This window comes from Mobula birostris, chromosome 8, assembly GCF_030028105.1.
Source record: "Mobula birostris isolate sMobBir1 chromosome 8, sMobBir1.hap1, whole genome shotgun sequence".
In the NCBI taxonomy this organism is placed as follows: domain Eukaryota; kingdom Metazoa; phylum Chordata; class Chondrichthyes; order Myliobatiformes; family Myliobatidae; genus Mobula; species Mobula birostris.
This window is the reverse complement of record NC_092377.1, coordinates 143,397,158-143,412,021: the sequence shown is the minus strand read 5'-3', so window position 1 is coordinate 143,412,021 and position 14,864 is coordinate 143,397,158. Positions and strand designations below refer to the sequence as shown.

At 42.7% G+C, this 14,864-nt stretch overlaps 1 protein-coding gene across 1 annotated transcript in view; it reads right to left on the bottom strand.

Moving 5' to 3' along the window:
• Window positions 1-9,138, bottom strand: part of LOC140202084 (scavenger receptor cysteine-rich type 1 protein M130-like) — an 84,231-nt gene extending 75,093 nt beyond the window's left edge. Inside the window, exon 1 of the mRNA XM_072266946.1 lies at window positions 9,111-9,138. Within this exon, the coding sequence (XP_072123047.1) occupies window positions 9,111-9,138 (28 nt within the window). The remainder of the gene's footprint in view (window positions 1-9,110) is intronic.
• Between the last annotated feature and the right edge of the window lie 5,726 nt (window positions 9,139-14,864).

Here is a 14,864-nt window from a genome sequence, read left to right as displayed (position 1 = left end):
CTTCATTTAAAACATGTTTTCATGGGAACACTAACCAAGAACACCGAGAGTGGCTTCGAGTTTCGTTTTAAGAGTTTATTAACATGATATCATGGACAGAATGCAGCAGTCTCCACCGCCGCCAGAATTTGATTTTTAGGTTATACCGAGCTCATATTTATACAACTTCACATAACTTTGTTTGGCATCCCATGGTCAGGAGACGATCAATTGTTTAAAAAACAGCACAATCTCCCTCAGCACGAGTCTAACAGTTCTTCCTGTTTCCTGTTATCAGGACTCATAATTTAACACCAGACGCATCCACCCTCCTGGTTCCTGTGGCCAAGTGTCTTATTTATTGGAGTTCCTGGTACTCCCCTTATCAGTCAAGGTTATTTTTGACACACATCAGCTATCATAAGCCCAGCTGTTCCAGTATGGTTAACTATCCCATCATACACTAGTTTTAACCATTTCTACCACACACTTAGAAAAGAAAACCTTGAGCACTATACATGAAAATGCCTATTATGCTTGGCAGATAGGTTACTAGAACGACTCTTGGGTAAAAGATATGCAAGCATTTCACAACAGAGAAGTTGATTACAGATAAGCAGCAAGGCTTTGTTTTTGTGGAGGATCATGTCTCATGATTTTGACTGAGTTTTTTCTTGAAGTAGCAGTGAACAAAATGGCACAAGGCAGGACAGTAGATAGGATTCCACATGGTAGACTGCTATTGAAATTTAGACCGCATGGAATCAGGAAGAGCTAACTAATCGGATAGAGAATTCACTTGATGGTAGGAAGCAAGGTTGCTTGTGGAAGTTTGCACTTTGGACTGGAGCTCCATGTAAACCGTTATTCACTGGGGCTTGCTGCTGAGTTTATTGCTATTTGTCATCAATATCAAATATTTGGATGAGAATGTGCAAGGCATCTTTCGTAAATCTGCAGATGACACTAAAATAGTTCATGACAAGCCAGTGATTCAGTACAAATGTAGACAGAGCAAAGAGGTAAATTGTACCACAGAGACAATGTTCAAAAGGACGAAGAATGCAGGATTGAAGGTGCTGTATTTAAATGCACACAGCATTCAGAATAAGTTGGAGAAACGCGTGGTGCAATTAGGGATTGGTCAGTATGATGTTGTGGGCTGAAAGAAGGACATAGTTTGGAGCATTAACTTCAAAGGATATACTTTGTTTGAAAAGGAAAGGCAGAAAGACGTTGGCGGTGGCGTGGCTCTGTCAGTAAGAGATGAAAGGCGGGAGGAGAGAGAGCAGCACGCCGCGCGTGCGCAGCCCTCCAGAGAAAAATGATATCGTATCCGTTAAATAGGGGCCGTGGACAATTCTGATTTGATGGAGACGGACGTGAAAGCACAGAGGAACATCGGGAGAAATTTCTGAAACACTCATTCGCTGCTGTCGTTACTACGCGGTCAGGAATCTTCCGGAGGGAAGGCCTCAAAATCCCCGGCTTTGCCTGCTGTTAGCGAACAAGATTGAGGTCCAATCATTCGGACAGAGATGGCGATCGGTACTCGGTGTCGGAAAGCTGATTCAGAGGCTCGAAGTATTCGGATGACTCAGAGATGGATTGTGGTCGGACATAGCAGGGAGAGCTTTTCTTCCTTCTCCCGTCTGCGTGAGATGTGGGACATTTGAGAGACTTTGAACTTTTTACTGTGCTCATGGACTTCTTCATCAAGTTATGGTATTGTTGCACTGTTGTAACTATATGTTATAATTATGTGGTTTTGACAGATTTTTTCAGTCTTGGTCTGTCCTGTGTTTTGTGATATCACACCGGAGGAAATATTGTATCATTTCTTAATGCATGCATTACTAAATGACAATAAAAGAGGACTGCGTGTCTTCATAATCTAACCCAATTACATTTTCCATAAAGAGATGACAAAGGGTCAAAGAATGTTGAATCATTGTGGGTGGAGTTGCGAAATTGCAAGCGTTAAAAAAAAACATTGTGGAAACATATATTGGCCAAGGTGTGCAGTTGAGATTGCAAAGGAATCTGGAAAAGGCATTTAATAAGGGTAATGTCACAATTATAATTCCGACTTCAATATCGAAGGGTATTGGAAAAATCCGGTTGGTGTTGGATCACAAGAGAGGGAATTCATTGAATGCCTTCAAGAGGGCTTTTCAGACCAGCTTGCAATTGAGCCTACTAGGAGAAAGGCTGCCATGCATTAGTCCATAAGACAGTAAGATATAAGTGCAGAAGTAGGCCATTCGGCCCATCAAGACTGCTTCACGATTCAATCAAGGGCTGATCCAGTTCTTCCAGTCATCCTCACTCCCATGCTTTCACTCCATACCCTATGATGCCCCGGCTAATCAAGAACCTATCTAACTCTGCCTTAAATTCATCCAATGACTTGGCCTCCACAGCTGCTCTTAGCGATAAATTCCACAGATGTACTACCTTCTGACTAAAGTAATTTCTCCACATCCAGTTTGAAAAGGATGTCCTTCAAGCCTGAAGTCCTGGTCTTTTGTCTTAGGATCTCCTGACATCGTAAATAACTTTGCCATATCACATTTGTTCAGGCCTTTAACATTCCAAATGTTTCTATGATATCCCCACCCCACCCCTATTCTCCTGAAATCCAGGGAATGCAGCCCAAGAGCTGCCAGACGTTCTTCATATGGTAAGCTTTTCATTCCTGGGCTCAATCTCACGAAACTTCTCTGAAACCTCTCCAGTGTCAGTATATCCTTCCTTACATAAGAAGCCTAAAATTGCAAAAAATACTCCAAGGGTGTTCTCACGAGTGCCTTTACAGCCTCAAAATCACATCCCTGCTCTTATATTCTATACCTCTAGAAATGAATGCCAACATTGCATTCACCTTCTTCACAACCAACTCAAGCTGGAGGTTAACATTTCGGGTGTCTTGCACAAGGACTCCTAAGCGCCTTTGCATCTCTGCATTTCGAATTTCCTCCCCATCTAAATAATAGTCTGTCTGTTTATTTCTTCCACCTAAGTGCATGACCACACATTTTCCCACATGGTATTTCATTTGACAATTCTTTGCTCATTCCCCTAAGCTATCTTACTTTCTCTGCAGGCTCTGCGTTTCCTCAACACTACCCACTCCTCCACCTATCTTTATATCATCGGCAATTTTAGCCATAAAACCGTTAATACCGTAGTCCAAATCTTTGACATACATCGTGAAAAGCAGCAGTCCCAACTCCAACCCATATAAAATACACTGGTAACCATCAATCAGGCAGAATAGGATCCCATTATTCCCACTATCTGTTTTCTGCCAACCAGCCAATGCTCCACCCAAGCAAGTAACTTCCCTGCAATTCCATGGGCTCTTATCTTGCTAAGCAGCCTCATGTGTGGCACCTTGTCAAATCATCATCATCATCAGGTGCCATGCCCAGTTTGAGCTTTGACTGCCATGGCCCACACATTCCTGTTTGCGTCAAGTGGATCAATTCATTAGTATTCATATCCAGTTCTCTGGCTGCTGTCTCCATCATCATTTGTCTTTCTTCCTCTTGCTTGTTTTTCCCTTCAATCTTTCCCATAATTACCGTGCATTCTAACTCCTCTTTCCAAATCACATGTCTAATGAAGTTACTTTGCATTTTCCTGATCGCATACATTATTTCTCTTTCTGTGTTTGCTCTGTTCATGACATCCTCGTTAGATATTTGTTTTGTCCATGATATTCTTTGCTTCATCCTCAAAAACTACATCTCTGCTGCTGCAATTTGTTTCCCCGTGTTACTTATTATTGTCCAACAATCTAAGTCATATAACATAACTGGATAAACATAAAATTTCAGTACTCTGAGGCAGGTTATCATGCCTAGTTTAGTATTGGTCAGAAAACTCTTCATTTTCGTAAAGATGTCTCTTGCTTTCCCTGTTCTTCTTTTGATGTCCATGTTGCACCTGCCATCTGATGTCATCCAACTTCTTAAGTAGCAAAAGTTCTGTACTTGTTTTGTATCTTCCCCGTTTATTCTCAGCCTGTAGATAGGATTCTCCTTTTTTTTTGGACATCATCATACATTCTGACTTTTTGCAATTGATAGATAAACTAATTTTTACATTTTCTTCAACAATTATATCAATTAAGTTTTGTAGTTCTTACTGCATACTTGCAATTAACACAATGTCATTTGCATATCTGAAATTATGTATGTGTTCACCGCCAACTTTGATTCCCAAGATTTCTCTTATTTTTTGTAATATTTTTTCACTGTACACACAAAATAAATCAGGGGAGGAAACACACCCTTGTCTAATGCCTCTCTTGATCTTCATAAACTGACTCACTTCTCCATCTATTCTTCAAGCGGCAGTTTGTTCCCAGTACAGAGGCCTTCTGAAAATCCACGTACTCTGGATTGCTCTGATGAATAAAGGCCAGCATACCAAAAGCTTTCTTCACCACCCTATCCACATGAGATTCTACCTGCAGGGAACTGTGCACCATTATTCCTAGTTCCCTCTGTTCTACTGCATTCTACAATGCCCTACGACTTACCATGTATTTCCTATTTTGATTAGTCCGACCAAAATGTAGCACCTCACATTTATCAGCATTAATCTCCCTCTGCTATCTTTCAGCCCACTCTGCTCAGTGGTCTAAATCTCTCTGCAAGCTTTGAAAACCTACGTCATTATCCACAACTCCACCTATCTTAGTATCATCTGCATACTTACTATCCAATTTACCATCCATCATTGAGATCATTAATATATATGACCAACAACATTGGACCCAGTACAGATCCCTGAGGCACACCACTAGGCACTGTCCTCTAATCTGACACACAGTTATCCACCACTACTCTCTGGCATCTCCTATCCAGCCACTGCTGAATCCATTTTACTACTTCGATATTAATACCTTATGATTGAACCTTCCAAATTAACCTTCCATGTGGAACCTTGTCAAAGGCCTTACTGAAGTCCATAAAGACAACATCCACCACTTTACCCTTGTCAACTTTCCCAGTAACCTCATCAAAAAATTCAATTAACATTTGTCAAACATGACCTTCCATGCACAAATTCATGTTGACTGTTCCTAATCACACCCTGTCTATACAGATAATCATATATCACACCTAAAAAAATACTTTACATCAATTTACCCACCAGTGACATCAAACTCACAGGCCGATAATTGCTAGGTTTACTCTTAGAACCCTTTTTGAAGTATGTAGTGTAATGGGGAGATTATTGTCTGATGGTACCTTTGCCTGGTATGGAAACACAATTGCCTTTGAATGTAAAACACCACAAGATGTAATGGATTCAGCCCAGTACATCATGGGTAAAAATCATCCATCCATTTGCACATGTACATGAAATGCTGTCAGAAGAATGCAGCATCTAACATCCGAGATCCCCAGAACTCATATCATGGTCTGTTGTCACTGCTGCAATCACGTAGAAGGGGTACCTACCTCAGTTTCAACAACCGTTTCTACCCGTCAACCATCAGGCTCTTAAACTAAAGGGGGATACTACACTCACTTGCCCCATTACTGCGATGTCCCTACAACCAAAGATCTCACTTTAAGGCTGTTTATCTCATTATATCATTTTCCTTTTCCCTCCACTACATTGACGACTGCATTCGCACAGCCTCATGCACCCATGCTGAGCTTGTCAATTTAACAACTTTATCTCCAACTTCAATCCTGTCCTTAAATTCAATTGGTGCACCTGTCTAAATTTTTCTTAAATGTTAAAAGTGAGCCCGCATTCACCACTTCTTCTGGCAGCTAATTCCACACTCCCACCACTCTCTGTGTGAACATTCCCTTAAACTTTCCCCCCTTCACCCTTTATCCATGTCCTCTGTTTTTTTTCTCCCCCAGCCTCAGTGGAAAAAGCCTGCTTGCATTCACTCTATCTATACCCATCATAGTTTTATATACTTCTATCAAATTTCCCCTCATTCTCCTAAGCTCCAGCGAATAAACTCCTAACCTATTCAACCTTTCTCTGTAACCCAGTTTCTCAAGTCCTGGCAACATCGTTGTGAACTTTCTCTGCGCTCTTTAAACCTTATTAATATCCTTCCTCTAATTTGTTGACTAAAACCACACACAATACCCCAAATTCGGCCTCACCAATGTTTTATACAACCTCATCATATCATTCCAACTCTTATACTCAATACTTCGATTTCTGAAGGCTAATGTATCAAAAACTCTCTTTACAACCCTATCTACCTGTGATGCCACTTTTAGGGAATTTTGTATCTGTATTCCCAGTCCCTCTGTTCTACTGCACTCATCAGTGCCCTACCATTTACCTTCTATGTTCTACATTGGTTTGTCCTTCCAAAGTGCAATACCTCACACTTGTCTGTATTGAATTCCATCTGCCATTTCTTAGCCTATTTTCCCAACTGGTCCAAATCCCTCTGCAAGCTTTGAAAACATTCCTCACTGTCTACTACACCTACAATCTTTGTATCATCAGCAAATTTGCTGATCCAGTTTGGATGATTTGAATTCATATGCTCCATCAGTTAAGTTAAAGCAATTAATTCAAATGCTAGAACTACTTTCGAAAGAGAAGGATGAACTTTGTACAGGATAAATACAGAACATTCAACATAAAGAAAGATGCAATAAAGCTAATAGAATTAAAGTAAAACAGAACAGCATGATACAATGGAACTGATGCATGAATATGAAACGTAAGTATCTGGGATATCAAGAAGAAAATAGATCATAGCATAGTGTGATAAAGGAAAATCTTTTGACAGAATTCACTTCAAGGTAAGAAAATCTGCCAAGCAGAGCTCTACAATAAAATTACAGCAAAGGCAATAAACACTTTCACTGTAATTATGTTAATGTATCATCTCTGTGGATTGTCACCTTGTCATGGTGGAGAAGCTTTTGTGGTCCTACGATCCCGAGAACAATGCAGGCTGGAGCTATGCTCCTGGGAGGGTCACCCGTGGCGGTAAGGTCCAGGATGAGGTCCCTGACAAAGTACAATCCAAACAAGATCTTAACTGTGGAAGAGGCGGACGAAGTTACTCCAAACTCAATGGCTGTGACGGCAGATGAAGGCTGCAACAAATCCATTAGCTCCAATCATCGTGGTTTCCATGCTACTGGAATCAGTTGGTTGATTTGTGAAGTATCGTGTGCTTCTTGTAGTGCAAAATCAAGTACATGTTAAACAAATACATACACAGGCGTCTTCACTCTGTGGGCCACTTCTTCAGAATAAAAACCATCATCCTCGACCTCGAGGGATAGCCAGGACGACGATAGCCAGTTGGCGGAACTGGTTCTCACACTTAATAACTTCTCTTTTGCCTCTTCCCACTTTCTTCAGACTAAGGGTGTAGCTATGGGAACTCGCATGAGCCCCAGCTATGCCTGCCTCTTTATTGTTTATGTGGTACAATCTGTGCTCCAAACCTATTCTCGTACTGCTCACCAACTTTTCCTTTGGTACATTGACGACTACATTGGTGCTGCCTTCTGCACCCATACTGAGCTCGTCAATTTCATCGACTTTACTTCAAACTTCCACCCAGCCCTCAAATTCACTTGGTCTATCTCGGACTCTTCTCTCCCCTTTCTCGATCTCTCGGTCTCCATCTCCGGAGACAGACTGTTCACTGACATCTTCCGCAAGCCCGCTGACTCTCATAACTACCTCCACTATACATCTTCCCACCCCGCTACATGCAAAAATGCCATTCCCTATTCCCAGTTCCTAAGTCTCCGCAGCATCTGCTCCCAGGATGAGGTTTTCCGTTCCAGGACGTCTCAAGTGTTCTCTTTCTTTAAGGATCGTGGTTTCCCCTTCTGCCGTCATCAATGATGCCATCTCCCGCATCTCCTCCATTTCCCGCACTTTGGCCCTCACCCCATCCCCACACCACCACAACAGGGACAGAATTCCCCTTGTCCTCACCTACCACCTCACCAGCCTCCGGATCCAGCACGTTATCCTCCGCAAATTCCACCACCTTCAACAGGACCCCACCACTTTCCCTCTCCACCCCTCTCCGCTTTCCGCAGGGATTGGTCCCTCCGTGACTCCCTGATCCACACGTCCCTCCCCACGGATCTCCCACCCCACACTTATCCCTGTAAGCGTAAGTGCTACACCTGTCCCTGCACCTGCTGTCTTGCCACCATTCAGGGCCCCAAACAATTGCTCCAGGTGAGGCAACGCTTGACTTGTGAGTCTCTTGGGATCATCGACTGCATCCGGTGCTCCCGTTGTGGCCTCCTCTACATCGGTGAAACCCAACGCAGATTTGGGGACCGCTTCGTTGAACACCTCCGCTCTGTCCGCCACAACAGACAGGATCTCCCAATAGCCATCCACTTCAACTCTGCTTCCCATTCAGACATGTCCATACATGGCCTCCTCTACTGCCATGATGAGGATAAACTCAGGTTGGAGGAGCAACACTTCATATACCATCTGGGTTGTCTCCAGCCCGTTGGTATGAATATAGAATTCTCCAACTTCTGGTAATTCCCTCCCCCCTCCCCCCCCCGCCCTTCCTCCATCCCTATTTCACACTGCCCCCTACCCCAGCTTCCTATCACCTCCCTCATGGTTCCACCTCCTTCTACTACCCATTGTGTTTTCCCCTATTCCTTCTTCACCTTTCCTGCCTATCCCCTCCCCCACCCCTTTATCTTTCCCATTACTGGTTTTTCACCTGGAACCTACCAGCCTTCTCCTTCCCATCCTCCCCCCACCTTCTTTATAGAGCCTCTGCCCCTTCCCTCTACAGTTCTGACGAAAGGTTCCGGCCCGAAACGTCGACTCATCGTTCCCACGGATGCTGTCCGACCTGCTGAGTTCCTCCAGCGTGTTGCAGAGGAACCCAGCATCGGCTGAGTATTTTGTGTTTACGATCTCCAGGCGACACGGTGGCTTTTAGGCCCAGTCCACGCCCCGACGCCAGCCAGGTTAATGTGTGGCTTTGACGCCCAGTCCACGCACACACAAACACATATAGAATTTTAGTAAAAACACAACCAGACAACAGTCTAGTCCCTTCAGTCCATTTTAAACCTTCAGTCGCTTCAACCGCGTCTCACCCCTCCCTGACGCCTCACCTTCGGTGTAGCTGAAAGCACGCGACATCGCAGCGTGAGGCCCGTGTCGATTGAATGTCTCTAAAATATCTGCAGTTGGCCACAACGGGGATTGCCTTCTGCCAAGCGAAACCCGAGGACCGCAACGGCTTCACCCCTCACTCCCGGTGGCTGTAAACAGGCGACACCGTGGTTTCAGGCCTAATCCCTACCTCGACCGAGGACAAGGCCCCTCCATCCGCCCCGGCTCGCATCCAATGAATCAGCGAATCCAACTTGCGGCGGACCAGATGACCAATGTTCAAATGGTTCTTGCGATCAGAAGAAAAGCGAACGAGTCAGCCACTCGCTGTTCGACAGTGAGCCTCCATCGACTGAAGAGGCAGCACGTTGCGCAGCTCCTTCATTATCTCCGGCAGCGAACAACTCGCTGATGGTGGAGACCTGCAGTCCTTCGTGTTCTTCATGTACAGCAGGATCTTGCGAGCGTTACATGTATTTTTTTAACGACTACGGCAGCACTTCTTTTGACCCCGTAGAAGCTGCTGCGACGAGTTTCGCCGCCATTGTGTCAGAAGACGAGGAAGAAAATGCCGAAAAAACACAGAAACAAACCAACTCATTTCAGGATATTTACACGGGCGCAATGAAGTGTCAAATATTATTCATCAAACCTTGCTTTAAAATACAAATTTATGAAGGAAATCACAGCTTACTACAAATATAAGCCAGATACAGTTTTAGAGTCAGAATATCACATTATATTATGACTGTTCAGTTATTACAGGTAGGACAATTCTTAATGACCGACCGAATACAATGATACCGGATAAACAAGCGAGACCATCTTAGTTAATAGATATAACCATTCCAAACGCACATAACCGAGATATAAATCAATGAAAAGCACGAAAAATGTGCTGAATTAAAAGAGGAAATTGATATACTTTGGAACATGAACAAGGTATACGTTGGCCTGATAGGAATATCTGCGACTGGTGCCACAGCAAAGGCTCCCCACAACAGCATTAAATAATTACGGCAACACAGTGATATCCGTGTCAATGTTCTGAAAGCTACAATACTAAACACCAATTGAAAACTCAAAAGTTCCCACAATTGACAAATGAGCGTGCTTGGCTATACCCGTCACTCAGGTTTTACCAGCCTGAACTGAGAAAAAACAACAAGAGAGAAACCAGAAGCAATCCAACTCATTGCAGGAACCTGTAGCAGTTTAACACAATGTGATTACCTGTACTTACACAGACACCATCAAGTGGCAAACATCAGTCAACAAAATCTTGCTTTAAAATACAAATTCATAAATGGAACCACACCTTACTCGAAATACAAAGGATAACCAAACATGGACAATTTATTTAATAGATATCACCATTCCAAACACACACAACTTACCGAAATCAATAAACGAGAATACAGCAGGAATATGCTGAATTAAAAGAGGAAAATGATGCACTTTGTAACATGAACAACGTATATATTGTCTATGTAGTGATAACTACAACTGTTGTCATCCCAAAGGCACTACACAATTGCATTAAATAATCTGGGCTATAAACTAATATCTTTGTAAATCCTACATAAAGCCACAATACTAAAAACGACTGGAATAATCCGAAAATTCCTAGCAATAGACAAACGTGTCTGCTTGGTTATGCATGTATCTCAGGTTTTATCAGCTTAAGCGGAGAGAGAAAGAAAATAAAGTTAACCAAAAGAAACGAGTATGCCCTCCATGAAAGATATCCCCACAATCTGAGCAGACTAGATAATGACATGGAAGTGTCGTTCACCTGGGTCGGAGTTGGAGACTTCTTCCCAAAGATGGAAGGGTTCCCTGTGGCAATACAGGACCAGGAGGTTAACACAAAAATAACAAAAATCATAATAAAATTCCAACAAATTCAAGATGATAAATATAGAAAATGTCAAGGGACATGATAAACAATCCAACAGATTGCAGTTACTGCATACTGCGATTGCAGTTTAACACAATCTGGTTACTTACATGGGCACAATCAACTGGCAAATACCATTCATCTAAATCTAGCTTCAAAATACAAACTCATAAAATAAATCATCTGGTCCTAGAAATACAAGTCTGATCCAGTTTTAGAGTCAGAATACCGCAGATTATATTTCCTCAAATCCAATATAACAAATATTACAAAATAAAACAAACATCCGGAGATAATAACATGGGATAAGCAAACAAGAACAACTTACTTAATGGATTTAGCCATTCAAAATGCACATAGCTTACAAAATCAATAAGTGAGAAACACCACCAATATGCTGAATTAAAAAAAAAAAGAAATTGAAAGGCTTTGGAACATGAACAGGCTGTACATTTTTCTGACAGTACAGCTGGCCACATTTCAAGTCAAAGCATTGAACATTTGAGCTACACAACAATGTCTATGAACTTGTTTTAGAAAACTGCAATAATAATCACCACTACAATAGTCTGAAGATTTCCAGAAGCTGGGAAATGAGTGTGTTTGGCGATGCGCATACTTCAGGTTTCACAAGCTTGAGCTGAGAACAAAATTAAATTGCAATAGTAAAGTAACAATGGAAAAGTACTGAGAACATGAGATAAAGTGTCATTGAAACCCTTCTGCTCCAATATGAAGACATGGAAAATACTGCAGAGAAGATTCAGCAGAATGACACAAACGAGAAAACCCGCAGATGCTGAAAAACCAAGCAACATACACAAAATGCTGGAGGAACTCAGCAGACCAGGCAGCATCTATGAAAAGTGTACAGTCGACACTTTGGGCTCTGGCAGTTCAGCAGGACTAAAGACAAAAGATGAGGAGTCAGGGTTAGAAGGTGGGTAGAGGGGAGGAAGAAACACAAGATGATTTGTGAATTCGGGAGCGGGGTATAATCGTGAAGTAATGAGTTGGGAATTTGTTTGGTGAAAGAGCAAATGGCTGGAGAAGGGGGATTCTAATATGAGAGGAAAGAAGGAAGACAGAATAGGGGGAGGAGCACCAGAGGAGGCGATGGGCAGGCAAGGAGATCGGGTGAGAGAGGAAAGGGATATGGGAAATTGTGAAAGAGGGACACGAGCGGAAGTTCGAGAAACCAGTATTGTTGTTATCAGTTTGGAGGTTACCCAGACAGAAGATAAGCTGTTGCACCTCCAACCTGAGTGTGACCTCATTGCAACAGTAGAGGACCCCCTGGATGGATATGTCAGAATGGGAACTGTTCTGTTTAGAGTACCATAATCCAGGGTATAATTAGCCTTCCAAGATCATTCGTGGAATGAAACTGGGACGTTATTCCCACTGCAGGAGATCATTTAGTGTCGGATGGAGATTAAAATAATTAGCAGAAAAGCAATAAGGGGGTGAGATTATGTGTACACTTTGAAATATGCGGTGATGCAGTGAGTGATTTGGAAAGGAGTCGATCCGGGAGAGTTTCGATACCCGGACACTGAACCCGGGTGTGTGGTTGGATCGCTCCAAGCGCAGAGCCGATCTGGTGAGATGCAGAACGTCTCCCGGCTGCGCGGCCTGAACGTATCGGGAAGCCTGGATTCATGTCCTCCAACGTGGTACTACTCGGAGTTTGGACAATTGAAACACGCACAACACGCAAGAGGAACTCAGCAGGTCTGGCAGCATCCTCGGATACGAACAGTCAACGTTTCGGGCTGAGACTCTTCGTCGGGACTGAAAAGGGAAGGGGCGGTGTCCCTACAAAGTAGGGTATACAGTATCAATAAAAAGTATTCATTCCCCCCACCCCCCCGAAAGTTTTCAGGTCTTGTAGTTTTACAACATTGATTCATAATGGACTTAATTTGGCTTTTTTGACGTGGATCAATAAGAAAAGTCTCTTTCGTGTCAATGTGAAAACATATCTCTACAAAATGATCTATAATAGTTACAAATAGAAAACACAACATAATTGCTTGAAGAAGTATTCACTCCTGTCAAGTCAGTATTTAGTAGAAACACTGTTGAGAACAATTATAGCCTTGAATCTGTGTGGATGGGTCTCGATCAGCTTTGCATATCTGGATATTGCATTTTCGCTTTCATTCTTTCCAAAACTGCTCAAGTTGTCAGAATTTATGGAGACTGTGAGTGAATAGCCCATTTCAAGTCCAGAGGCAAATTCTCAATTGGATTGAGGTCTGGACTTTGGCTTGGCCACTGTACGACATTAACTTTGTTGTTTTTAAACCATTGCTGTGTAGCTTTGGCTTTATGCTTCGGGTCATTATCTTGCTGGAAAACAAATCCTCTCCGGAGTCACAGTTCTCTTGACACAGACCATAGCACTTTCTTCCCGCTAACTTCAAACTTCTGGCAGACACTAGCCATTTTTTCTAACATTGGCTTTCTCTTTAACGGTCTCCCCATAAAATCTCCCCACTAGTTAAGAACACGTGCAATAGTTGTTGAATGCGCAGCCACTGAAACTTGTAACTCATCCTGAGTTGTCGTATGTCTCTTGGTGGCCTTCCTCACTAGACTGCTTCTTGCACGGTCACTCAGGTTTTCAGGATGGCCTGCTCTATGCTGGTTTACAGCTGTGCCATATTCTTCCCATTACTTGAGGATTGACTTAATTGTTCTCCAAGGGGGATTCAGTGACTTGGAAATGGACTTCTATCCATCTCGTGATTGCACTTTTCAATACCTTTTCACTGAGTTCCTTGGAATGATCTTTTTGTTTCCATAGTGTAATTTTTGCCAGGATACTGATTCACCAGCATCTAGCTTTCCAGATACAGGTGCATTTTTACGACACTCAATTAAAACACGTTAACTGCACACATATCTCCAAAAGCAGATCTCCCTTTAACTAATTATTTGACTTCTTAAAGCAATTGACTGTTTCACTGATCGATGTGTCAATTTAAAGTTTGGGGCGGGCGGGGTGGGGGAGGTGAATACTTCTGAAATCAATTATGTTGTGTATTATATTTGTATTTAATTTGGATTCACTTTGTAGAGATTAGTTTCACTTTAATACAAAAGGGATTTTTATTTTGGTTGACCAGTGTTAGAAAAGACAAATTAATTCTACTGCGATTCAATGTTGTAAAATAAAAAAAAAAACATGAAGACTTCCAAGGGTTTGGTGTTGGTGGTGGTGGGGGAGGGGGAGTGAATACTTTTATAGACACTGTGGGTAACCAGTTTCAGGAAATGTGTAAATATAATAGGGTTGTTATTATCTGGGATTTTAACTTGCCTAAGGGCCTCGAAAAGTCATTGACAAGTTGGTTTAAGGTGAATCCCAAGGTTTTCTATCCATGAGAGCAAGAGCATAACTGCAGAGGGGTAGGGCCGTTCGATGAAGACGGGATAGTTGCATTTGATGCGGTGAATGTGAGTGCGGGCAATGATAAGTAGTTTACTTCAGTATATAGTGTGGAAATGTCTATTATCCGAAGCTGCAGTCGTCGGGAAACCACAAAGGCAGTCGAGAGTCGAGAGGACGGTGGCCGTAGCTGCCGCTACTCCCAACACTGTGAATTCTGGTGTCACGCTGAAGGCGAAGATTTCCTCGAGTTAGAACTGACGAGAGGTGAATGCTCATCTGTACTTCGAGGCAGTAGGGAATTTTCTGGACATGGGAACTGCCTGGCGACTTAACATACCTCAGAAGAATTGAGTCCTTGACCGCAACAACTCTGCCTCGTCGGGCAGATTCTGCAGCAGAAATCAGTTTTGTGAATTAAGATTGAGAATCTGCAGAGGACCTTTGTTTCAGAAT